At 42.5% G+C, this 25,837-nt stretch overlaps 3 protein-coding genes across 3 annotated transcripts; 2 read left to right on the forward strand and 1 right to left on the reverse strand.

Moving 5' to 3' along the window:
- Nucleotides 1–35: 35 nt before the first annotated feature.
- LOC308157976 (uncharacterized protein) lies at nt 36–6,952 on the reverse strand (the record flags this gene model as incomplete). The annotated part of the gene is made up of 16 exons (XM_080531569.1): nt 36–144; nt 592–712; nt 1,374–1,512; nt 1,616–1,731; nt 1,868–1,972; nt 2,097–2,170; nt 2,362–2,475; nt 2,761–2,898; nt 3,033–3,104; nt 3,247–3,361; nt 3,478–3,618; nt 3,809–4,095; nt 4,305–4,623; nt 4,838–4,936; nt 5,033–6,570; nt 6,880–6,952. 16 exons carry the CDS (start codon nt 6,950–6,952, stop codon nt 53–55), a joined length of 3,543 nt encoding a protein of 1,180 aa, XP_080387695.1. The 3' UTR covers nt 36–52.
- Nucleotides 6,953–7,762: 810 nt separating this feature from the next.
- poli (polymerase (DNA directed) iota) lies at nt 7,763–12,243 on the forward strand. The gene is made up of 10 exons (XM_080531570.1): nt 7,763–7,806; nt 8,148–8,317; nt 8,866–8,988; nt 9,242–9,478; nt 9,760–9,938; nt 10,223–10,314; nt 10,395–10,528; nt 10,755–10,960; nt 11,381–11,699; nt 11,864–12,243. The coding sequence occupies exons 2-10, from the start codon at nt 8,221–8,223 to the stop codon at nt 12,172–12,174; spliced, it is 1,698 nt and encodes a 565-aa protein (XP_080387696.1). The 5' UTR covers nt 7,763–7,806; nt 8,148–8,220; the 3' UTR covers nt 12,175–12,243.
- A 3,534-nt stretch (nt 12,244–15,777) lies between these two features.
- On the forward strand, nt 15,778–24,527 carry LOC308157978 (ras-related protein Rab-27B-like; the record flags this gene model as incomplete). Its single annotated transcript, XM_080531571.1, has 5 exons — nt 15,778–15,930; nt 16,151–16,236; nt 16,559–16,662; nt 16,884–17,007; nt 24,347–24,527. 5 exons carry the CDS (start codon nt 15,778–15,780, stop codon nt 24,525–24,527), a joined length of 648 nt encoding a protein of 215 aa, XP_080387697.1.
- Nucleotides 24,528–25,837: the final 1,310 nt, after the last annotated feature.

The following is a 25,837-nucleotide window of genomic DNA, read 5'->3' on the forward strand; positions in this document are numbered from 1 at the left end:
TCTGAGACAGACTCAACAGACTCGTCAATAAACAAGGTCAACTTTATTGGGGTCACCATCTTTTCACTTTGCCGTCTTCTTTGACCTTCCACAACATCAGCTCCATGCAGGCAGAAGCATCTTCTGCACAATTGTGACCTCCCGCTAGAAGAGAACCAAAGCAGAGTTCATTAACATAAGACATGTCACATGTCACACACGCTTAGAATGGGGAATGATTCTCACATGGCTCAACACATTTCAAGGCACACATGAAACCCTCTGTCAGATGTTCCTGACGTGTGCTGTGAGGGCACACTGATGCATGCCCATGTAGGTGCTGGAACCTATACTATATACAACAAATGGAACTATATACGCACGCGCGCACCTATACTATATACACAAATGGAAGCACTCACTATACTTTACTGTAAGTTGCTTTGGATACAAGTGTCTGCTAAATGGCATATTATTTGACATTGATCCTGTACATCATATAATAATAACACATCTGCAGTGCCATCGCAAAGACGACGATGAGCAAATATTCGATCTTTAATGACAGACAGGAAGGTGGTTCATATAGACAGAGAGTTGTATTGGACCCACCACTCTCCTGGATGATTCTCCTGAGGTAGTCTGCTGTAAGGGTGTGGAGGGTCAGCTTGTGAGGCAACCCCAGGCGGTGAGGGAACACTACAGAGGTGTCTATCACTGTACCGTGAAGCAACTGGAACAGGCACAGAGGAAACAACATTAGATATTCTGCGACTGCATCTCGAAACAGGTGTTCCTTAAAAAGGTGCAGTATGTTGTTTTTGCACCTTGCTGCCATCTCTGACCGCACTGAAAATGTGAGTTTCCTATTAGCAAGCAGTGCGTGTGTGTGTCCTTGTTAACAAACAAACTGTAAAATAGGTACACAACGGCCAGTACTCGACTACACCAGAGTTTAGAAAGCGCTTCGTTTGGACCAAAACAGCTCGTCACTGAGTATTCTTTATCATGGGATCTCATTCCTTTATCGCTGCAGATTTATCATGACCATTTAGCACTATTTTGTGTATAAAAAATGTATATACTGGACCTTTTACTTGATAAATGGACTGGCAGTAATTTATAAAGTAAAAGGTCCAGTATATGTTACGGTACATGTGGGAAAACTAGGATTAGGTGCTAGGGTTCGGGTTAGACATGCCAGGTACAACTGCTAGCACCTAACCCTAACCCTAGTTTTCCCACATGTACCGTATTCCCACATGTACCGTAACATACACATTACAACAAGAGTTATATTGAAATTAATAGATACTAGTGACCCAGCTAATGATTCGAGAGAGACTATGCTGAGAAACAATATCATTATTGAATCATGATGCTGTTCAGTTCACCTTCAGTGCACTGAGGTCTGCGTCCAGACCATGTCCAATCAGGATAGTGTCTGCACTGATAAAGCTCAGGAGAGCATCCTGAACATCATGGAGGGACGAGCTTGTAGCCTTCACATCATCTTCACTGATGCCAGAAAACCTACGCAGCAACGAGAGGGTTCATTACTAATCACGCCATTTTGGGTAACATTGAATGAATATAGTGTCCATGTCTCTGGGGTGTTAAGAGGCCTATACAATACCTGGTGTTGTAGTCAATGACTTCATTGTCAGGTAGAACAAACGTGTCGTAGACCACCTGCACACTTGAGTTGATGACAGTCACTCTGGCCAACTCCAGCCCTTGAGTTGTATAACACTAGACCAAAAAAATAAAAAATAAAATATATATAATTAGGGGTGGTGGGGGGACATTAAACATGCCTATTTCATGTTCAAAATGGGGGGAAGAGAATGTAGCATTGAACGGACACATTTGCCCATCTTCATCTCACCATTTCACAGTCCACTGAGAACACTCCTGGGCACCTCTTCCCAGAAGCAGGTCTGGGGAGGGTTCTGACAAAGCTGTCTAGGCTGACTGCATCATGGACATGCAACTGGGGGGAGGGAGGGGGGAGGGGAGGAGCGAAAGACACCTTTTCACAACATCTTAAAGTGGCGTTTTGGAAATATAAGTGTCATATCAACAAAATAAGTCATGTTCCGCCACTCTGCCCTTACCTTGAAGACCTGGCATCCAGGTGTTCCCATCACTCCCTCACAGCAGCTGTAGCGGGACTCCACCCCACCTGGGACTGGAACAACAACAGCCGCTCATATCTGGACTGGACATTTCTATACGTTTCGTGAGACTTGTCAAAAAAAAGAATTCCAGGTTTATTTTGAGAAATCTCACAAGATTCATAAAGAAATAAGCCTGGATTTTCCTTTAGCGCTATAGATGGAATACCCCCCAGGACCTAACCCGGCCACCAAATCCCCTTACCCTTATTCTCCACTCCTTTCCCATGATGGTAGTTGCACTCCTCCTTGCGAGTGTGGTTTCCCGTTCTGCTCACAGAGTAAGTAGCCCCACACCGACAGCAGATTCTCTTCATGGCTTTTTTCCAGAAAGGAACATAAATAAAACTTCACCACAAGATACAAGTTGCCCAAACAATGCAGGGAAAAGGGAGTCCTCAATGCAACATGATAAAGATGAAGTACGCCCTCTACAGTCACGGGCGTGACTAACAGTTAGGTCTAGCTATGAGTTCTGGCAGTAGCATCCATCAAAACCATATACATTTTGTACCAATGTACAGAGAGTACATTTCAGCCTGAATCCTTTTACATTTGGTCAGTAACATACAGCTCAACAATGAATTACTTAATTTGTACTTACGATCAGTGATTCCCTTCTTACTGTCTCCATACAGTACAGCAGCGCCTGGTTTCTCTGGGTGCTGAAGGGGGTAGTTGTTCTCCCTCAACATCTCTTCAGACAGAATATGCTCCTTCAAACTCTCGTACAATGCAGCATCTCCATTATCGGAAACATTGTTAAAAAAAAAGTGTTCATCACATTATGGCTTTTCATTGTGAAAGAGAAATGCTGCAATAATACAAAATCAAAGTCAAATCAGAAATGGACGAATAAAGAAGACTGATACATACCCGTTCTCCAAAGTGCTTCCGTATTGAGTGGGATATTTCCTCTTGACATCTGCACATCTCTTTCATTTTCAGCTGCACAACAAAATGCATAAAATGAATTCAGACCACCAATCATTTCAGAGGACAAGTTAACTGTAGCACGTCTTGTATACTGAAGGTGATGAGACAAGGAAGGACACATTTCATTTCCAGGTAGTCCACAGCAGAACCTCACCTTTGACAGAGGTTGTGCTCTGGTTCTTCAGCCTCTTCAATGCATTCACTGCAACACTGAGGTACTTAAATTTGTTGGTGCTGCGATCATACACAGTCTTCTCCTCAGCTAGTGCCTATGATGACAAGGTTAGACAAAGACCTACAGAGCAAGCAATAAAAAGTGGAGAGTGTCCATGTCATATTGGAAATACATTTTGGATAATATAGCCACGAATGCTTTGGTACAGACCTTTTCAAAAGCATCTTGCACGGTGGCAGACGTTTTGAGGAATTCTTCAACAAAAATATTCACATAGCGCTGGCGTACGTCATGTGGTACTTTTGTGCTGACCTCTGGACGCTGCTTGGCTTTGCGTTTAGTGGGAATGGCCTGGGAAAACAACAGGGAAACTTAAACAAACTGCCACTTTTTTAATATATATACACACACACACACACACACACATACTGTATATGAATGCATTATCCCATGAAATTCAGGTCCCATACTATAAATTCTATAAAAACATGGAAAGAATCTCTTTCAGTCCGTTTCATTACAACCATTCAGAAGTACTCACTTTAGCGGGGATATAGGAGGTATGTTGAGGTGGTACAGGAAGCGTGGCAACTGGAATATGGACTGGAGTTACTGGCTTATAGACAGGAGCAGCTGGAGTATGGACTGGGGTTACTGGCTTATAGACAGGAGCAGCTGGAGTATGGACTGGGGTTACTGGGTTACAGATGGGAGTTCCTGAAGTCGCGACGGAGGTTATGGGCATAGCATAGCTCCCCTCAGGAAGGATGAAGTGTAGGTTGTTGCCAACCTGAATGGCTGTTCCGACCGGTAGGAAACTCATACAGGCTAAAAGGAGGAAGTCAGAGATGCAATAAACAGATGCAAACTCATACAAAACAACCCAAACAAAAGGAAGTATACCAAAAACGTGGACGATATCACATCACCCTGTTGGAGTTTACAATTAAAACTTACCCATTCTACAGCATCTGGTAGAATCCCCTACAAAACATACAGCTCACGCTACCTATACATTTGAACCAGCCAGTGCTTACCATTTTGCATGGAAGCAGGATGATGGGTAGGGTGATGAGGAGGGTGATGAGGAGGGTGATGAGGAGGGTGATGGGGGGGTGGGTGATGAAGAGCCAGAGTCACCACTTTCCTCTGTCCACTGGAAGAGAGGAATGCCTGGCCTCCTTTCAGAGTGGTGGTCAGCATGGAGGCCCTTTGCTGCATAAGCTGCATCTTGGAGGGGTTGGACAGCTGGTTGGACAGCTGGTTGGTCAGCTGGTTGGTCAGCTGTGGGACTGTTGCCGTTTCCCGCAGGGGAACAATCACCTGAGGGACCACAGGTTTGCTTTTGGCCCCCGGCTATTGGAATGAAAGGGTTAATCTCCATTAACAAATACCACTTTAGGAAAAGACACTGGAAATTAGAGATGCTATGCAACTGTTGTAAATTGAATTGGTCAATGTTTCATGATAGGCTGTGTGTCCCTACTCAGATACACGATTGAATGAATCTTCACTGAATCTCGGCAAAATAGTTTAATGAACGCTTCGGTCAAAGAAGTATACACAGTACTTCAGTAAGCTTCGACGCATGGGCCACCCTCTTCCTCTGTCCTGGTAACGCTTTGGTTTTAACCGCTATCTCTGGGGTTACCGAATCCACAACCGCCGTCTGAAACGCATGAAAAAAGTTCCCATCGTCAATATTCACGCAAAACTGTGTAATCATGTACTCCCCTCCCTCCCCATGTGTATCCAATGTACTTACAGGTGTGGAAGCCTGCTCTGTGGATGCCTCTTCATCTTCTTTGGCCTCCATGAAGATGCGGTAACATTCCTCCATCGGGTCGCTGTCCGATAACTCCAAGTCGGAATAGTTGACCTCCTCCTCTGAACTGGAATCGAAGGGTGGTTCAACCTCAAGTGGTTCATTCGCTGCCTCTGTTGAAGACTGCTCAAGAGAAGCCGACGGCACCTCCTCACCATCAGTCACGTGCTGCGAGGTGTTAGAGGTAGAAGGGTTGGTCGGAATCTGGCATTGGATGATGCCAGCAGTAGCTGCTGCCGTCGCGAGATAGTTCGCAGGCGGAAGCGGATTAGCTAGACCGCTATAGGCAAGAGCAGCCATTTGCCCTGGTATTTTCTGGACACATGGCACTGTTGGTACACTCTGTAAGGACGACCAGTAACTCTGAGCCGCACCCTGTACTGCTGACTGTTCACTAACCCGGCATGTGGTGAGGTGATTGGCTGGGACAGAGGAAGGGATCAGCTCATTAGGAGGTAGTGAAGCTCCATATCCATGTGAAACCTCATTCGACACCGACTCTGCCATCATTAAGCCAACATTTTCCTCAACAACTGGATCAGTATGATGATGACGGATCTGTGAAGAAGATGCACCAGTTTCGGGTGCACACTCGGGTTCTGTGCCACTGTTACTTTCCACAATGGGCTCAGCTTCTTCATAAGAAGCCATCCTCTCGCTTTCACTCCTCAGGTTCTCCAAACATTTGGATAGGTCATCGAACACACTCACAGCAGTGGGGTTGTATTTATCCCCCTGATGGACAGAAACATCAGATGGGTCTTTGACATCACTGATGTCGTCTTTCACAGCCTCATCCGACGCCTCAGGAATGGCAGGAACAGGACACGGGATAGGCACTACAATAGGAGCAGGCTCGACTTCCTCCATGACATCATGCGGTCCCACTGTAGTGGTCTTAGTAGGCTTCAGGCTCCGAGGCCTCTTGCTGTCACTCTCCAGAGGGGGGACATCAATGATGAGGACACCTTCCTCTTCGGAGTCAAACACTAGTTGTTGAGAAAGGGACTTGGTTTGATCATCCAACACATTCTCCCTGGTCCTCTTCACACCGTGGGCACCCTTCACTTTCTGCTCATTACCTGGTTTACATTCTGAAGAGCCACTAGATCGCAGGTCTGCAGAGAAGTTCGACAAGGGGTCATATTCCAAATCAGTTCTTGGTTTGGAGTTGTCGACTACGTACTTCCTCACGGTTGAGTAGGATTTAGTAGACTGTTTGTGTGCAGATTTGGGGTGATTTCCATTCAGATCATTACCAGCTGTTTCAAATTTGGGAATAAAGACTTTCTTGGGGGCTGTGCTGCAACAGTCAAGCTGCACAGTTTGGTATCGTGAAAGTCTCCTCTGCTCCTTCTCCACTTCATTCTTCACAGTCTCTATTTCTTTGTTGATCCTCTCCAACTCCAGAAGGCACGCATCGTTGGCCTCTCTGCTCTGCTGGGCTCCATTGAATAGAGTGGAATGACTGTTTTGGACTGTTGATTCAGAAAAGAAAGTAAACAAAAAAAAGTTAACTAATGCTCTAACACCATACGTCAACTGTTCTGTGCAATACAATACAGTCAATAGCATAAGTTAGTGCAATGTATTATATATATATAGACAGGTTGCGAAAATTCCGGAGAATATAAGCATTTTCTTGTGTAAAATAATTCGTATATTTCACTGAAGAAAATGTGTTGAAATCATCGAAAACATTTGTTGCTAATTGATACAGCTTAACAAGTGGATTTCAATTAAAAACTCAGCCAGAAAGAACGCAATTGAAAACATATCAGACTGACCTGCCGCTGTTGTTATCGTTGATCCACACAGGGTGTCAAACACGGCTCCTTCGTCTCTGGCATGCTTGTACATACAGTGGGGCCGCTGACATAAGTCACGTCTGTAAAAAGGGCAATCTATTTCAGTAAAGAACCCAGCGGAAGGCAACATCGGCAACTGCGTTCAGAGAGTGTTTGTTGATCAGATTCACCACCACGTGCGGGCTTTCCATCATTCATCACCTGTCATGACGTCAGTGCTACTTGAGATTTTATGCATCCCCTGGACAGTGGACACTCCCTAAATCAAGTGTTGCATGATTTAACCGTTCTAACGATGGGCCAGTTTGTGTTAATTATGAATGAATGAATGAATGAATGAATGAATGGTCTTTATTGTCATTGCTACAGTACAGGTACCAAACAACGAAATTTAGGAGGGGTGTTAATTAGAACTATAACATATATATATATATGTCCACATAGATTATAAAAGTAATAATTGTGATTTTGATGGCGGTACAAAATATTCATGATGATGATGATGATGATGATGATGATGATGATGATGATGATGAAGATGAAATAAATGCATAGACGCATCTATATCGTTTTCCAGAGTAGCCTATATGCATAGCGAGCGCCATCTACCGGCTAAATCGTGCCTGTTCTCTGCCTGCCTGTTCCTGCACTCCAGATCGGTTGGTGGAAGTAGTGCGCAAATGGCACACGTTCGGAACAATAACACACGTAGAAGAAAAGAAAGGCCAATGGGCGGTTACATGAAACTTAAACAACATCCATGTATGAAAACGTGAGCACATTAAAGTAGATTTTCTGTCTTTTTAGAAATGGACGTTGATGGAGAAGTAGAGGACATTGATGAGGATGAAACTGACTGGAACAGTGCCTGCACAGATCTGACTCAACACACCACAGCTGTTGTAGGTAAGCTAAGCAAGCAACACACAGTACGCATATTTAGACTGTTGTAAAATGGCCTTTTCAACCGCTGTTATATGTTTTCTTACTTTAATGGAAACACCTCTCTCAGAGAACCAAGCCAGAGACTGCAGTAAGGCACCACCACCACAGAGAATCATTCTGCACTTTGACATGGACTGTTTCTATGCGCAGGTTGAAATGATCCGAAACCCAGCACTGCGGAATGTGCCTTTAGGTGACTGATTTCACACTCAGTTAGCCCTTTTTAGTTCCCTTTCAACTCAGAATATTTCTATGAGCAATTACGGTAATGAATATGTGCAACATGTGTTGAATACATATAGGTATCCTATCCAGCAGAAGTACATCATTGTGACCTGCAACTATGTGGCCAGGGACCGTGGTGTGACCAAGCTGATGTCAGTGACAGATGCCATAGAGAAGTGTCCTCAGCTGGTGCTGGTCAAGGGAGAGGACCTGACACATTACAGGGAGATGTCCTACAAACTCACAGGTAAGTAAGTAAAGTTTATTTATATAGCACCTATCACAGACCAGCGGTCTTAAAGTGCTTTACATAGGCTATAAAAACATAATTAAAGAGCAAAAGTAATAGCAGGTTAAAAGAAATAGGTAAACAAGTGAAAATAAGAACAAGAAACAAATCACAAGTGCACAACAAATAATAGCAAGACACAAAAAGACAGGCTTTTGGGGTTAGCGAAATGCTTCGACCGAGACTGCTGATCTAAGTTCCAAGGGAAGAGCATTCCAAAGTTTGGGAGCCACGGTGGAATGCTCGATCACCTTTGGTTTTTAATCTGGCACGGGGGACAACCAACAAACTGGTCAGAGGACCTGAGAGACCTACTGGGGCTGTAATCAACATCTAATCAGCTGAAATTCCATAACCACAACTTGAATTAATGATGGTCCTCTCACACAGCAGAAAAGTGATGAAATATAACATATTATAGAATGTCTGACACTGCAATCGACCCCAGTCTTTTTTATTCTTATGCAAGTACCCCCTCACCTGTTTCTGTGTTTCCCCCTGTCCAGAATTGCTGCTGTCCTACTGTCCATCGGTGGAGAGGCTGGGGTTCGATATGGTGGAGAGAAAGATGAGACAGGTGCCAGGGTCTGGTGAATATTCAGTTGAAGGCCACGTTTACAATCACCACAGTAAGTAAGACAACCATCCACATCCAGCTAGAGAACTTACTGTTCCACATGCAACTCCATGAAACCAGGATGCGGGTTGTGAAAACAGCCTGATGCCGCTAAAAAGGATGAGACATTTGCATTGCATTTTCGGTTTCTATTTGAATGGAAAGCCACCTCTGCGTTCTAAACATAGCCTTTGTTTTGCATCATTTGGAGCGGTTTGGAAAAGTGTGAATTCTAACAAATAATTTCCTCTGTTTTGCAAACTCAGCCTCAGATGCCAAAGTCAGGGACCACCCCAGACTAGCAGTGGGCTCACACATTGCAGCTGAGCTCAGAACAGCCATCCACAGCAAACTGGGTCTTACTGGCTGTGCTGGCATCGCCACCAATAAGCTGCTGGCCAAACTAGTGTCAGGCACGTTCAAGCCAAATCAACAAACCACACTTTTGCCAGAGAGTGTCAAAGACATCATGAACAGTTTAAATGGTCTACGTAAAGTGCCAGGTAAAGGAACTCTTCTTTTCACTTTAGGGCAGTAACTGAACTTTTCACTTTCAAATATGCCAACAAAAACCCTTGATAGCAAAGTTTAAACAAACTATACAACTCTATGCACACTTGGTGAAGTTCCAATATTTAGCAAATTATCCAAATAATCACATGAATTCAGCAGTCATAGAGAATAATAGCCTTTTGTTGCCTCATCCAGCCAATAGAAGTCTTTCCCCATTTAGCTTCTAGCCTTTGTTTAAAAAAAAATGTTAACCTGTTGTTGGGCGCTTCAGGGATTGGACACCAGACAGCTAAGAGGCTTCTGGCCCTGGGATTGGACAGTGTGTCGGCTCTGCAGCTCGTCCCATTGGCTGACCTGGTGAAGGAGTTTGGAGCCTCCACTGCTCAGCGTCTCCGTAACCTGGCCCTGGGCGCTGATGACACTCCTGTCAACCCTACTAGTGTGCCCCAGGTATGGGCTTTTCTTTAAAAAATGCATCATCAGTGTGATACTACTAGGCCTACTGTACTGTATGTATGATGATTGTATGATGATGCATATGAAATATCCAATAAGAATAAGAGAATAATGATGAGACACAAAAACATTTTTATGCGTCCGTAAAATGCCTGTGTGGGCCGCGAATACTTAAGATTTTTAAGTGGGCCTCGGGTCCAAAAAGGTTGGGAACCGCTGATCTAGATCTAAAATGATTTAAATACCCTGCCCCCTCATCTATTTCAATTACATCGCAGTCTCTTAGTGATGAAGACTCCTTCAAGAAAATGTCCTTGACAAAAGAAGTTTGGCAAAAGGTTCAAGATCAGCTGAGCAGCCTTTTAGAAAGGTAATCATGAACTTTGTATTGCTGAGTGGTGGTGTGTCCAAGTAGTATTATTGAAATCAGCTTGTTGGTCTTGATGTTAGAGTGCACAAAGATGGCAGGCAGCCTCTGACCTTTCGCCTGAGCGTCCGGCGTTACTCTGCAACCAGCAGATGGCTTAACAGGGAGAGACGGCAATGTCCCATCTCCAATCACACAGGACAGAAGATCACCTCTGGTAACTGTTGAAAACTTCTCAGTTTTAAAACATTATTACTAGTAGTAGAACACAACCATGTGGAAGCAATCATGTTTGCAAGGAGGTGCATTGTCATTTAAATTGACCCCCCAACAATGTAATTTTGATGGTATTAGGGTTATTCATGAAGTAAAAAATATTGAATGACCCTTGGTTACATCAGTTACAATGTGTAAATGAAATGTTGTGCTGTTTGGTTGATCAGGCAGCAGTGATGCCTTGGCCCAGGTTGTCACCGTGGCCATGAAGCTCTTCCATAAGATGGTGGACGCCAGCGCAGCCTTCCACCTCACCCTCATCAACGTGTGCTTCAGCAACCTGCAGGCCAGAAGTGCTGCCGGCAAGGGCTCCATCAACTCCTTCTTCACCCAGAGGCCTCCTGGGAGAACCCAGGCTTCCTCACCACATCAGGTAAGACATTTACACATTCCTCTTTTTGATATAGCCTCTATTTACATGTACACCATTTTAGCAGACGCTTTTATCCAAAGCGACTTTTACAGCAACAATTACAGATTACAGGGACAGTCTCCCTCGAGCATCTTAAAGCTAAGTGCCTTACTTTTTTTCTTCTTTAAAAAAAGAAAAAGGCCGGTTGAGAGAGGACGCTGGCGTTGCTTGTTCGGAAGTGCAAATATCGTTGTCTGGTACTTGTACTCTGCAATGACAATAAAGTTGAATCTAATCTAATCTAATCTAATCTAAAATGGTGGGACGTCACCCTTAATTTCAGACTAACTACTATCTCTGTTGTAGAGGGACCCACCATGAGCACATGATCATATTATATTGCAGTGTGGAATTCTGAAAATGTACACTCTTTCTCTCCAGGATGATCTGCCTTCTCCTAGTGCTCGTAGAAAGGACATGGCGCAGGACGGATCTGACGTTGAGGGGATGACTGATGAGGAGGCATCACCATGGATACCAGCGACACCTTCCGACCTTCAGAACAAGCCACCATCACTGCCTAGTCACAGCCCAGTGGCCTTCCTGCAGCGTGTGGACAATGAGCGCCACACAGCCGTTCTCGAGAACATGAGCAACACTCCAGAGAGGAGGGACCCTGTACGACTGCCCCCGAATGTTGACCCTGAGGTGTTCCACCTCCTCCCTGGGGACATCCAGAAGGAACTGCTGTCATCCTCAGGTGATCCAGCCGCACCCCACACCCCCCCCCTAGACAGAGCCCCCGGTACCCCACAGCATTTCACCTGGACGGGAGCCACTCATCTCACAGCAATCCTCTAGAGCAGTCGTTCTCTCCAGCTGGCCCGTGCAGATACAATGACCCATTTCACAGTGCTTACACAGACAGAAAAGAAACTCTCCCAGACCCACTTTTGTTTGGTGGAAAGAGCCCGGGGGAGGACATGTCCACAGGTCAGGCAGTACAGGGAACAACGTCTGACTCTGGTTTCCCAGTAGACATGGATCCCAAGGTGTTCTCTGAGCTTCCCCCGGAGGTGCAGAGAGAGTTACTGGCTGAATGGAGGCAACACAGATCAGTCACAAAGGCTCCCTCCTCCAAAAAGCAGGGGAGAAAGTCACTGGCCAAAGAGAGGAAGGCTCCTGCTAAAAGCAGTCAAGCAAATAACTTGATGAAGTATTTCAAGCCCAGCTGAGGTTAGCATTATGCGGTCCATACTATACCAAGCAGTGTTCAACAAGTGGTATTTCTAACGTTCATTCAATAAATGTGTTACAATGTAATGGGTCAAACAGTATGTGTTTAGATATGGCAAAGATATGTTCATATTTTAATTAGGGTTAGTAAATAAACAGATGTCCCTTATATTGTACATTTTGTAAACAATGTAGGTTATTTGATTTAACAAATTATCAGGGGTGCACATAACTGGTGCGCCAGTGCGCATGCGTCGCCAAAATCAGCCAGATCAGCCGCATGAAGGCGCTCTTGCGCACCAACAGCTGGAACCGCTGGGAGAGGAATTTACTTCCTCAAAATCCAACTGCTGACTGCTGCATCACTGCAAGCCCCACTAAGTAACTATTTGCCGTCCCCTCAGCCGAAGGCCCGACGAGTAATCCATCACAACAGTCGACCGACGACGACCACGGCGACTCCCCTCACGAAAACATTCGGAAAGTATCGTAAATCGTACTTTCATTCCGCGTATCGCGTATCGCACGGTTATCACGCCGCCACGTGAAAATTCAGTCCCGAACGACTCGTCGCTAAAAGGAAAAACAACACCAAGGGACACGTTTCTATTCTCTGAAGCTTTCAAACGTTCAGACGTTTGTTTTACAGCTTCATTATCGCACCTAGACCCCTGACCCAGGGAATATGGTTGGGAATTCTATTAGAAAAGAAAAAAAAGACTTTTATCAAAATAATGAGCTATTTAAAGTGATAGCCTACAACATCCTCTACCATGGTTGAAATTGAGGACAGTGATAACAGCAGTCAAGAGAGCAGTGATGATGATGATGATTAAGCTTGTAGCATAAATAAATGCTTAGGCTGTAACTTTTTGTTGAAAAGTTGATTTCAGTGTTTACAGAACAGAGCAGTGCTTAAAGAGATGTCCGTTTATTTCATTGTGTTTAAAGGAGTCTGACAGACTTTCATGCTTAAAGAGCAGTCATTTGATTTTGCATTTGTTTCTTTTGTTTTGCACACAATCATTTGTTCGTTCATCTTTATTTATGAATAAATGTCTATGCTAATATAAGTTATCCATGTATCCCTTTTTTATCCATCCTGTGGGACGGGTCGTGACTCGCGAGCTCGGGGAGCACCAAGCAGCATCCCTAGGTGCTCCTCTGAGCACTGGCCCCCAAAAGTTATGTGCACCCCTGCAAATGATGGTTGCTGAAGCCTCACCCATTGTATATTATTGGTGATATGACGCCCCCTGGTGCACAGTTCTGTCATTGACATGTAAGTGCTGGATTACTTTATGTTTAGACCGATTTATAAAAAAGTTTAGACTTGGAAGATACTATATCCACATAATGTATCACAAAAGACATGTTAACCACCCAAATCTATCAAGCTTGAAGTGTGTCGTTCTGAAGAGCACTGTTTTTTAGTATTGGAAAACTTTGGACCGGTCTGGATTACTTTCTGAGCTTGTCGAGGAGTAGAACAGAACGGGGCCAGGATGGAGGTTTACAGAGTTCCTAGTTGGCCGGCTTCCACTGAAATCCACAGAATCACACTTTATTTAGCGCAGGGCCACAATCCACTTTTTCTTCTGAGAAATACCAGAAAGCACAAGGTCTGTGAACACTGCACTGTTTGGTCCTTTTTAGCCTGAAACTCCTCCCTCCCTTCCTCCCTCATCACATGTGAGACAGGGAAAGGTTCAAGGAGTACCATGTGTTGTCCCCCCATTCTTTGTTTACCAAGGAGCGGTTTGGCTCCCTGTGAATGGAAGTTAGCACTACCTCCGGCAAAATTGGTAAGATCAAACTTATTTCTCCTTCTCCAGTTTAGAGACAGTGAACTTCATTTAAAAAAGTAATCTGTTACTCTGGCATCTGTGTTTACTTCATCAGGCATTTCAAAGTAGGAGGGATTTTATTTCCCATCACTTTCACTGATCATTTTCTGTCACTCTGGGCTGTTGGGGATCAATATGATTGGCCACCATTTTCTGAAAGGCGTTGTTGGCGTTGAATGTTCAAACGTTGAATGTTCTGTAAGACGTCCTTTACCTTTACACGCTGTTGGATTTGAAAACATCAGCAACTGATGAGGAACCTTGTCAAATACAGTTACAGTAAAAATCCACTGATCCTGGTGGATGGGCGACTTTTTCTCTCCTAGCTGTGCTGATTCTATATAGCCCAATACTTCTTATAATGCAGACAGGGAATGACTGAGCTGTGTTTCTGTAATCTGAATCACCTGACTACCTACTTCCAAAACATGGTGCAAATAACCACACAAGAGGGTAACAGGACAGGAACAGGACTGAATTACAAAAGAATGCTAAGCTTTCAGACTGTTGCCAACGCAATCTAAAGTGGATTAACATTAACTCCCTGATGGGAAGGATGACACATTGAAACATCTTTTTTACCTTCTCTTTCAAGTGTATAACATGGGTTTCCATGTCATTGAAAATGTACAGCTACTGTAACTATAACTACACGAAAGGCCTTGTGCAGGTCAGTATTGAACTGTCTAAGAGAATTGTCAATAACAGGAATGGTGCTTAACGTTACAGCCCATGTTTGGGTTCTCAGCACACCCAGTAGAGCCTCTTGACCGCTCAAGTGAAAAGCTGGTTTGAGTCATGTGCTAGCTCCTCTCTGATCAGCCATTAATGACTCTCTCTGAAGTTATGACGGCCCACTAAGCCTATGTTGATCATGAGCCACCTGACTAGGAATTACAGCAATGTCCTCTGGATGACCGACCGGTTATGAAGTAAAAATAAAATAAATAAATAATTCAACAATATGTAAAAAAAAATATATATATATATATAACAATGAGATATATATCAAATAACTCACAAGAATTGCCATACAAATGTACAGTATATATGGTACATACATTGATGGAGAGGCAATAATATAACTGAGCACATACACATACAACATTTAAAAAAGGAGAGAAAACAAAAGAAAATGGTACATTGCAGATATGTTAATTATATTCAACTCCTCCACTACTCCTGGTCAGTTCACAACTGCTCAAATGGCTTATTACAGAGTTTAGAATTGTTCACGCCCAGATTCGTCCAGCAAGTGTGATAGGTCCATGTCCAGGTACTTTATGAATGGGCCCCAAATACTTCCTGTCTGTCTTTGAGTGTGTATGACGTTTTTTCTAATGGAAGACACAGAGACATCTCCCTAAACCGTTGCACAATACTTGGTTTACCGGTGGGTTTCCACGTTAGTGCTATTGCTCTCTTGGCCTGTAAAGGCACATATCCATAAAAATCTGTTCACTGTGTTTTATCCTGTGGCCCTCTGGGTAGATTCCAAGAATAAAAAGCATAGGCTCAACAGTCACTTTGATTGACAAAATCTCCTGCATTATTATTCCAAGTTCATTCCAGAATTCTTGGACAGTTTCTGTACATTTGAGGCAGTATGCCCTCAATCTACTGCATCGATTCATGTTCCATTCGGTCATTGCTTTGATGTGTTTATGGCAGGTTGTATGTCTGGAGTTCTAGGTTCATGTGCATATTCTCACGTCAGTTTTGTGTTTCAGGGCAGGTTCAGCACAAGGCTGCATGATGGTTGATGGGGAGTATGATTACCTTATCAAGCTCCTGGCTTTGGGGGACTCAGGGGTGGGAAAGACCACCTTCCTCTACAGATACACTGACAACAAGTTCAACCGCAGGTTCTCTACTACAGTGGGAATTGACTTCAGGGAAAAGAGAGTGGTGAGGGATGCTGTTCTACTCTATTCATAGAAGATGTACATGACATGTATATCTCCAGTCACTCTTGCTTCACCTGCCATACAGCTGTAGTTATGCGAATTGGAAGGTTCCAGATTGTTTTAGTTACAATATTGCATTGGTATACAAACTCGAAGTGCAACCAGTATCATTTGAAGTGATGCCATACATATATGTTACAAGTTGCAACATCTGTCTGCAGATGTATCTGGGAACAGGCTCTGATGGGACCTCAGAGAAAAGTTTCAGAGTGCATCTACAGCTCTGGGACACCGCAGGACAGGAGAGGTACGGCAGGCTGAATGTAGGATGTGCTTTGATCAGATGTTGAAAAATACTGCCATTAACTTCCCATTTTGGACATTTTGGACAGGAGACAATACTGTACATAAGCCTACATTTGCTGTGGGAAATGTTTTTCACTTTGAGCTGCCCTTTTTGTTTCATAGCCATGGAGTTTGCTGTTTTAGTTTGCTTCATATTCACAAAGTCAATGCTTTCTAGGTGTCTTTGTTAAAGGACGATTATTTATATGGAAATTATTCCATATCATATATACATGATGGCTTTACCAGCGGTTGAACTTTTGTTTTGATTGGATCTCTCCCAGGTTCAGGAGTCTGACTACAGCATTCTTCAGAGATGCTATGGGCTTCCTGCTGATGTTTGACCTGACCAATCAGCAGAGTTTTCTCAATGTCAGGAACTGGATGAGTATGTCTCAGCACACTGATCTGCCAAAAGCATTTGGATCAATATCTGTCAACCTGTGTATCTATTGTCTGTTGAATCTATTAATCTTCTTCATTCATGATGATGTCATATCGTTGGGTTTTTCAGTTTTCTTTGGAACTGGAGTATATAATGTAAATATAGCAGTCAATGCTCACTGCATATTCATCATGGTGGATTGAGATTCTCTCTCATTTGTCCAGGTCAGCTGCAGGCCAATGCTTACTGTGATAACCCAGACATAGTGTTAGTTGGCACCAAAGCAGACCTGAGAGATCTGAGAGATGTACACGGGAGACAAGCTAGAGACTTGGCAGACAGATATGGGTAAGTGAGAAACCCGCCCTGCACCAAGACACTGAGTCGACCATTTGAACTGGACACATTTTAGCTACCCTTTGAAATTGAATCTGACACAATGTGATCACATATAGCTGACTGTTGGCGGATTTGACACTTCTGTTGTTTTCACTGTTTTTTTTGCTATCCTCAACTAAAGTTATTTGAGCTTGGACCTTCTGCGCTACTGTATACGGTTTCATCGGCACAAGTCAAATCCAGTTGCAAAAACATTCTATTTTGCTCCGTCTGTTAATTCACCAGAAGGTGGGGTCAGTGACTACTACTTCCAGCTCAAACTATACGCTACCAGCCTTCAAATCAAATAGATATGTTATAAATTATAGTCATTTATCTCCCAATTTATCTCACAAATGCATTCAGCTTAGTCCAGGGTTGTGTACTGTATAATAAGTTGCTTCCTTCTCACTAGTATCCCCTACTTCTCACTAGTATCCCCTACTTCTCACTAGTATCTCCTACTTCTTCTCACTAGTATCTCCTACTTCTTCTCACTAGTATCTCCTACTTCTTCTCACTAGTATCTCCTACTTCTCACTAGTATCTCCTACTTCTCACTAGTATCTCCTACTTCTTCTCACTAGTATCTCCTACTTCTCACTAGTATCTCCTACTTCTCACTAGTATCCCCTACTTCTTCTCACTAGTATCTCCTACTTCTCACTAGTATCCCCTACTTCTTCTCACTAGTATCTCCTACTTCTCACTAGTATCCCCTACTTCTCACTAGTATCTCCTACTTCTCACTAGTATCTCCTACTTCTTCTCACTAGTATCTCCTACTTCTCACTAGTATCTCCTACTTCTTCTCACTAGTATCTCCTACTTCTCACTAGTATCTCCTACTTCTCCTCACTAGTATCTCCTACTTCTCACTAGTATCCCCTACTTCTCACTAGTATCTCCTACTTCTCACTAGTATCTCCTACTTCTCACTAGTATCTCCTACTTCTCACTAGTATCCCCTACTTCTCACTAGTATCCCCTACTTCTCACTAGTATCTCCTACTTCTCACTAGTATCTCCTACTTCTCACTAGTATCCCCTACTTCTTCTCACTAGTATCTCCTACTTCTTCTCACTAGTATCTCCTACTTCTCACTAGTATCCCCTACTTCTTCTCACTAGTATCTCCTACTTCTCACTAGTATCCCCTACTTCTCACTAGTATCTCCTACTTCTCACTAGTATCTCCTACTTCTTCTCACTAGTATCCCCTACTTCTTCTCACTAGTATCTCCTACTTCTCACTAGTATCTCCTACTTCTTCTCACTAGTATCTCCTACTTCTCACTAGTATCTCCTACTTCTTCTCACTAGTATCTCCTACTTCTCACTAGTATCTCCTACTTCTCACTAGTATCTCCTACTTCTTCTCACTAGTATCTCCTACTTCTTCTCACTAGTATCTCCTACTTCTCACTAGTATCTCCTACTTCTTCTCACTAGTATCTCCTACTTCTCACTAGTATCTCCTACTTCTTCTCACTAGTATATCCTACTTCTCACTAGTATCTCCTACTTCTCACTAGTATCCCCTACTTCTTCTCACTAGTATCTCCTACTTCTCACTAGTATCTCCTACTTCTTCTCACTAGTATCTCCTACTTCTCACTAGTATCTCCTACTTCTTCTCACTAGTATCTCCTACTTCTTCTCACTAGTATCTCCTACTTCTTCTCACTAGTATCTCCTACTTCTTCTCACTAGTATCTCCTACTTCTCACTAGTATCTCCTACTTCTCACTAGTATCTCCTACTTCTTCTCACTAGTATCTCCTACTTCTCACTAGTATCTCCTACTTCTTCTCACTAGTATCTCCTACTTCTTCTCACTAGTATCCCCTACTTCTTCTCACTAGTATCTCCTACTTCTTCTCACTAGTATCCCCTACTTCTTCTCACTAGTATCTCCTACTTCTCACTAGTATCTCCTACTTCTCACTAGTATCTCCTACTTCTTCTCACTAGTATCTCCTACTTCTTCTCACTAGTATCTCCTACTTCTTCTCATTAGTATCCCCTACTTCTTCTCACTAGTATCTCCTACTTCTTCTCACTAGTATCTCCTACTTCTCACTAGTATCCCCTACTTCTCACTAGTATCTCCTACTTCTCACTAGTATCTCCTACTTCTCACTAGTATCTCCTTCTTCTCACTAGTATCTCCTACTTCTCACTAGTATCTCCTTCTTCTCACTAGTATCCCCTACTTCTTCTCACTAGTATCTCCTACTTCTCACTAGTATCTCCTACTTCTCACTAGTATCCCCTACTTCTCACTAGTATCTCCTACTTCTCACTAGTATCTCCTTCTTCTCACTAGTATCTCCTACTTCTCACTAGTATCTCCTTCTTCTCACTAGTATCCCCTACTTCTTCTCACTAGTATCTCCTACTTCTCACTAGTATCTCCTACTTCTCACTAGTATCCCCTACTTCTTCTCACTAGTATCTCCTACTTCTCACTAGTATCTCCTACTTCTCACTAGTATCTCCTACTTCTCACTAGTATCTCCTTCTTCTCACTAGTATCTCCTACTTCTCACTAGTATCTCCTTCTTCTCACTAGTATCCCCTACTTCTTCTCACTAGTATCTCCTACTTCTCACTAGTATCTCCTACTTCTCACTAGTATCCCCTACTTCTTCTCACTAGTATCTCCTACTTCTCACTAGTATCTCCTACTTCTCACTAGTATCTCCTTCTTCTCACTAGTATCTCCTACTTCTCACTAGTATCCCCTACTTCTTCTCACTAGTATCTCCTACTTCTTCTCACTAGTATCTCCTACTTCTCACTAGTATCTCCTACTTCTCACTAGTATCCCCTACTTCTTCTCACTAGTATCTCCTACTTCTTCTCACTAGTATCTCCTACTTCTCACTAGTATCTCCTACTTCTTCTCACTAGTATCTCCTACTTCTCACTAGTATCTCCTACTTCTCACTAGTATCCCCTACTTCTTCTCACTAGTATCTCCTACTTCTCACTAGTATCTCCTACTTCTCACTAGTATCCCCTACTTCTTCTCACTAGTATCTCCTACTTCTCACTAGTATCTCCTACTTCTCACTAGTATCCCCTACTTCTTCTCACTAGTATCTCCTTCTTCTCACTAGTATCCCCTACTTCTTCTCACTAGTATCTCCTACTTCTTCTCACTAGTATCTCCTACTTCTCACTAGTATCTCCTACTTCTTCTCACTAGTATCTCCTACTTCTCACTAGTATCTCCTACTTCTCACTAGTATCTCCTACTTCTTCTCACTAGTATCCCCTACTTCTTCTCACTAGTATCTCCTACTTCTCACTAGTATCTCCTACTTCTCACTAGTATCCCCTACTTCTTCTCACTAGTATCTCCTACTTCTCACTAGTATCTCCTACTTCTCACTAGTATCCCCTACTTCTTCTCACTAGTATCTCCTTCTTCTCACTAGTATCCCCTACTTCTTCTCACTAGTATCTCCTTCTTCTCACTAGTATCCCCTACTTCTTCTCACTAGTATCTCCTACTTCTTCTCACTAGTATCTCCTACTTCTCACTAGTATCTCCTACTTCTTCTCACTAGTATCTCCTACTTCTCACTAGTATCTCCTACTTCTTCTCACTAGTATCTCCTACTTCTCACTAGTATCTCCTACTTCTTCTCACTAGTATCCCCTACTTCTTCTCACTAGTATCTCCTACTTCTTCTCACTAGTATCTCCTACTTCTCACTAGTATCTCCGACTTCTCACTAGTATCTCCTACTTCTTCTCACTAGTATCTCCTACTTCTCACTAGTATCTCCTACTTCTCACTAGTATCTCCTACTTCTTCTCACTAGTATCTCCTACTTCTTCTCACTAGTATCTCCTACTTCTCACTAGTATCTCCTACTTCTTCTCACTAGTATCTCCTACTTCTCACTAGTATCTCCTACTTCTTCTCACTAGTATCCCCTACTTCTTCTCACTAGTATCTCCTACTTCTCACTAGTATCCCCTACTTCTTCTCACTAGTATCTCCTACTTCTCACTAGTATCTCCTACTTCTTCTCACTAGTATCTCCTACTTCTCACTAGTATCTCCTACTTCTTCTCACTAGTATCTCCTACTTCTTCTCACTAGTATCTCCTACTTCTTCTCACTAGTATCTCCTACTTCTTCTCACTAGTATCTCCTACTTCTTCTCACTAGTATCCCCTACTTCTTCTCACTAGTATCTCCTACTTCTCACTAGTATCTCCTACTTCTCACTAGTATCTCCTACTTCTCACTAGTATCCCCTACTTCTTCTCACTAGTATCTCCTACTTCTCACTAGTATCTCTTACTTCTTCTCACTAGTATCTCCTACTTCTTCTCACTAGTATCTCCTACTTCTCACTAGTATCCCCTACTTCTCACTAGTATCCCCTACTTCTTCTCACTAGTATCTCCTACTTCTCACTAGTATCTCTTACTTCTTCTCACTAGTATCTCCTACTTCTTCTCACTAGTATCTCCTACTTCTTCTCACTAGTATCTCCTACTTCTTCTCACTAGTATCTCCTACTTCTCACTAGTATCTCCTACTTCTCACTAGTATCCCCTACTTCTTCTCACTAGTATCTCCTACTTCTTCTCACTAGTATCTCCTACTTCTCACTAGTATCTCCTACTTCTTCTCACTAGTATCTCCTACTTCTTCTCACTAGTATCTCCTACTTCTTCTCACTAGTATCTCCTACTTCTTCTCACTAGTATCTCCTACTTCTCACTAGTATCTCCTACTTCTCACTAGTATCTCCTACTTCTTCTCACTAGTATCCCCTACTTCTTCTCACTAGTATCTCCTACTTCTTCTCACTAGTATCTCCTACTTCTCACTAGTATCTCCTACTTCTTCTCACTAGTATCTCCTACTTCTTCTCACTAGTATCCCCTACTTCTTCTCACTAGTATCCCCTACTTCTTCTCACTAGTATCTCCTACTTCTTCTCACTAGTATCTCCTACTTCTTCTCACTAGTATCTCCTACTTCTCACTAGTATCTCCTACTTCTCACTAGTATCCCCTACTTCTTCTCACTAGTATCCCCTACTTCTTCTCACTAGTATCTCCTACTTCTTCTCACTAGTATCTCCTTCTTCTCACTAGTATCTCCTACTTCTTCTCACTAGTATCTCCTACTTCTTCTCACTAGTATCCCCTTCTTCTCACTAGTATCTCCTACTTCTTCTCACTAGTATCTCCTTCTTCTCACTAGTATCTCCTACTTCTCACTAGTATCCCCTACTTCTTCTCACTAGTATCTCCTACTTCTTCTCACTAGTATCTCCTACTTCTTCTCACTAGTATCCCCTACTTCTTCTCACTAGTATCCCCTACTTCTTCTCACTAGTATCTCCTACTTCTTCTCACTAGTATCCCCTACTTCTCACTAGTATCTCCTACTTCTCACTAGTATCTCCTACTTCTCACTAGTATCTCCTACTTCTCACTAGTATCTCCTACTTCTCACTAGTATCTCCTACTTCTTCTCACTAGTATCTCCTACTTCTTCTCACTAGTATCCCCTACTTCTTCTCACTAGTATCTCCTACTTCTTCTCACTAGTATCTCCTACTTCTCACTAGTATCCCCTACTTCTTCTCACTAGTATCCCCTACTTCTCACTAGTATCTCCTACTTCTCACTAGTATCTCCTACTTCTCACTAGTATCTCTTACTTCTTCTCACTAGTATCTCCTACTTCTTCTCACTAGTATCCCCTACTTCTTCTCACTAGTATCCCCTACTTCTTCTCACTAGTATCTCCTACTTCTTCTCACTAGTATCTCCTTCTTCTCACTAGTATCTCCTACTTCTTCTCACTAGTATCTCCTACTTCTTCTCACTAGTATCTCCTACTTCTCACTAGTATCCCCTACTTCTTCTCACTAGTATCTCCTACTTCTCACTAGTATCTCCTACTTCTTCTCACTAGTATCTCCTACTTCTCACTAGTATCTCCTACTTCTTCTCACTAGTATCTCCTACTTCTCACTAGTATCCCCTACTTCTTCTCACTAGTATCTCCTACTTCTCACTAGTATCTCCTACTTCTTCTCACTAGTATCCCCTACTTCTCACTAGTATCTCCTACTTCTTCTCACTAGTATCTCCTACTTCTCACTAGTATCTCCTACTTCTCACTAGTATCTCCTACTTCTCACTAGTATCTCCTACTTCTTCTCACTAGTATCTCCTACTTCTCACTAGTATCTCCTACTTCTTCTCACTAGTATCTCCTACTTCTTCTCACTAGTATCTCCTACTTCTCACTAGTATCTCCTACTTCTTCTCACTAGTATCTCCTACTTCTTCTCACTAGTATCTCCTACTTCTCACTAGTATCTCCTACTTCTCACTAGTATCTCCTACTTCTCACTAGTATCTCCTACTTCTTCTCACTAGTATCTCCTACTTCTCACTAGTATCTCCTACTTCTTCTCACTAGTATCTCCTACTTCTCACTAGTATCTCCGACTTCTCACTAGTATCTCCTACTTCTTCTCACTAGTATCTCCTACTTCTCACTAGTATCTCCTACTTCTCACTAGTATCTCCTACTTCTTCTCACTAGTATCCCCTACTTCTTCTCACTAGTATCTCCTACTTCTCACTAGTATCCCCTACTTCTTCTCACTAGTATCTCCTACTTCTCACTAGTATCTCCTACTTCTTCTCACTAGTATCTCCTACTTCTCACTAGTATCTCCTACTTCTTCTCACTAGTATCTCCTACTTCTCACTAGTATCCCCTACTTCTTCTCACTAGTATCTCCTACTTCTCACTAGTATCTCCTACTTCTCACTAGTATCTCCTACTTCTTCTCACTAGTATCTCCTACTTGTCACTAGTATCTCCTACTTCTCACTAATATCCCCTACTTCTTCTCACTAGTATCCCCTACTTCTTCTCACTAGTATCTCCTACTTCTCACTAGTATCTCCTACTTCTCACTAGTATCTCCTACTTCTCACTAGTATCTCCTACTTCTTCTCACTAGTATCTCCTACTTCTTCTCACTAGTATCTCCTACTTCTCACTAGTATCTCCTACTTCTTCTCACTAGTATCCCCTACTTCTTCTCACTAGTATCTCCTACTTCTCACTAGTATCTCCTACTTCTCACTAGTATCTCCTACTTCTTCTCACTAGTATCTCCTACTTCTTCTCACTAGTATCTCCTACTTCTTCTCACTAGTATCTCCTACTTCTTCTCACTAGTATCCCCTACTTCTTCTCACTAGTATCTCCTACTTCTCACTAGTATCTCCTACTTCTCACTAGTATCCCCTACATGGAGACGAGTGCAGCCACAGGTGCTGAGGTGGACAAGGCTGTGACCTCCCTCCTGGGCTTGGTGATGAGGCGTATGGAACACAGCACCGAGGGGCCACTCTCAGCCAATGGCAGCGTTGACACTGATGAGGAGGTTCAAACAACCGACAGAAGGAGATGTGCCTGTTGAAACGTCAGCCTCTGGCCATGGACACGGGATGTTGTCATGATGAAGAAGCATGCATTCAGATGTGTTAGATATACTGTGGCTCCAGGGGTTTTAGTGGTGTGTAGGTTTGTAGGGTTAGCCTTGAGGTTATCGTCTTTTCAAGGATATGTATTATCCTCACATTAAATATTGTTTATATTCGTTACAATATACAGGATTTATGCCTTGATTGGTAATGGTTATTGATGCACTGTAAAGCTGTTTATTCACAACCTTCTCAGTATTATCTGCCCATGTGTACCATGTATGACAGTGATTAGATGTGTACCATGTATGACAGTGATTAGAAGGGCAATTTGGCAATAATTCCCATTCACAATAATTCCATTTTTTATTAATGTTAATTAGGGTCAAAGCAAATTCCTAAAAGACTATTTGTTCTGGGACAATATAATTGTGATTCTGAAAAGGCATCCTGCGCTAATCAAGTCAGAGAAAAAATATTGTTTTTATTCGACACATTGAGGTATTGATGGAAGGTTAATGCAGGCACATACATTTATCATTGCCAATATAACCCAAAACCATTTATGCAAATTCAGAGGCATGGTATATATATTACTTAAATCTGAATGAGATGTAAGATCATTCTGTTTCACAAATAAAGATTAGAAAGTCCCTTACACAAACAATGAGTTCTACATGAGGAAGAGCATTTGAGCTGAGCTTGATTATCAATGGGACAAAATTGTCATGCACATTGAAGAAAGTATAAAAATGTCAAAAAGGCTATGAATATCCCAATCATATGGAACTATACAGACAGAAATGGCTACATTTTTTTTCTTCATACAAACACATTCTTAGAGTAACTTATGTCAGTTAATGTACTGAGATAACCATTACTTTTTTCAGTGTATGCATATGTACTGGTATGCATGTATGTAACATGAACATTAATTAATTAAAAGTGTTCTGATGTCTCCCAGTTTGATCTAAACAAGGACATACATGCAAGCATTGGATTACAGGAAGTCTGGGATTCTATTAGTACCATTCATTTGAATACACACATACAGTATGAACACTGAATTTTGTACACACGTAACAATGCAGTTGTGGGAGAGAAACTAATTCTCATCATTCATCATACCATAGTCTTTGGTGATGAACATAAGGTGGAAGTATTCATACGAGGACATCCATGGAGGCACAAGCTCTATAAACCACCAACACAACCTGGACTTTTGGTGTGACTGAAAAGGCAAACATTTTAAAGTTAAAAACCACACAATGAATTCACTGTTTTCTGTATAGGACATCATCTGACA

This window comes from Nansenia antarctica (assembly GCF_963989245.1).
Source record: "Nansenia antarctica genome assembly, chromosome: 5".
NCBI lineage: Eukaryota > Metazoa > Chordata > Actinopteri > Argentiniformes > Microstomatidae > Nansenia > Nansenia antarctica.

What these genes read in the sequence shown, in the direction of transcription:
- poli (XM_080531570.1), top strand. Translation starts at nt 8,221, where the DNA reads ATGTCAGTGACAGATGCCATAGAGAAGTGTCCTCAGCTGGTGCTGGTC. An exon ending in TGGTCTACGTAAAGTGCCAG is followed by an intron (nt 9,479 to 9,759) that starts GTAAAGGAACTC and finishes TGGGCGCTTCAG; the next exon opens with GGATTGGACACCAGACAGCT. An exon ending in ACCCTACTAGTGTGCCCCAG is followed by an intron (nt 9,939 to 10,222) that starts GTATGGGCTTTT and finishes ATTACATCGCAG; the next exon opens with TCTCTTAGTGATGAAGACTC.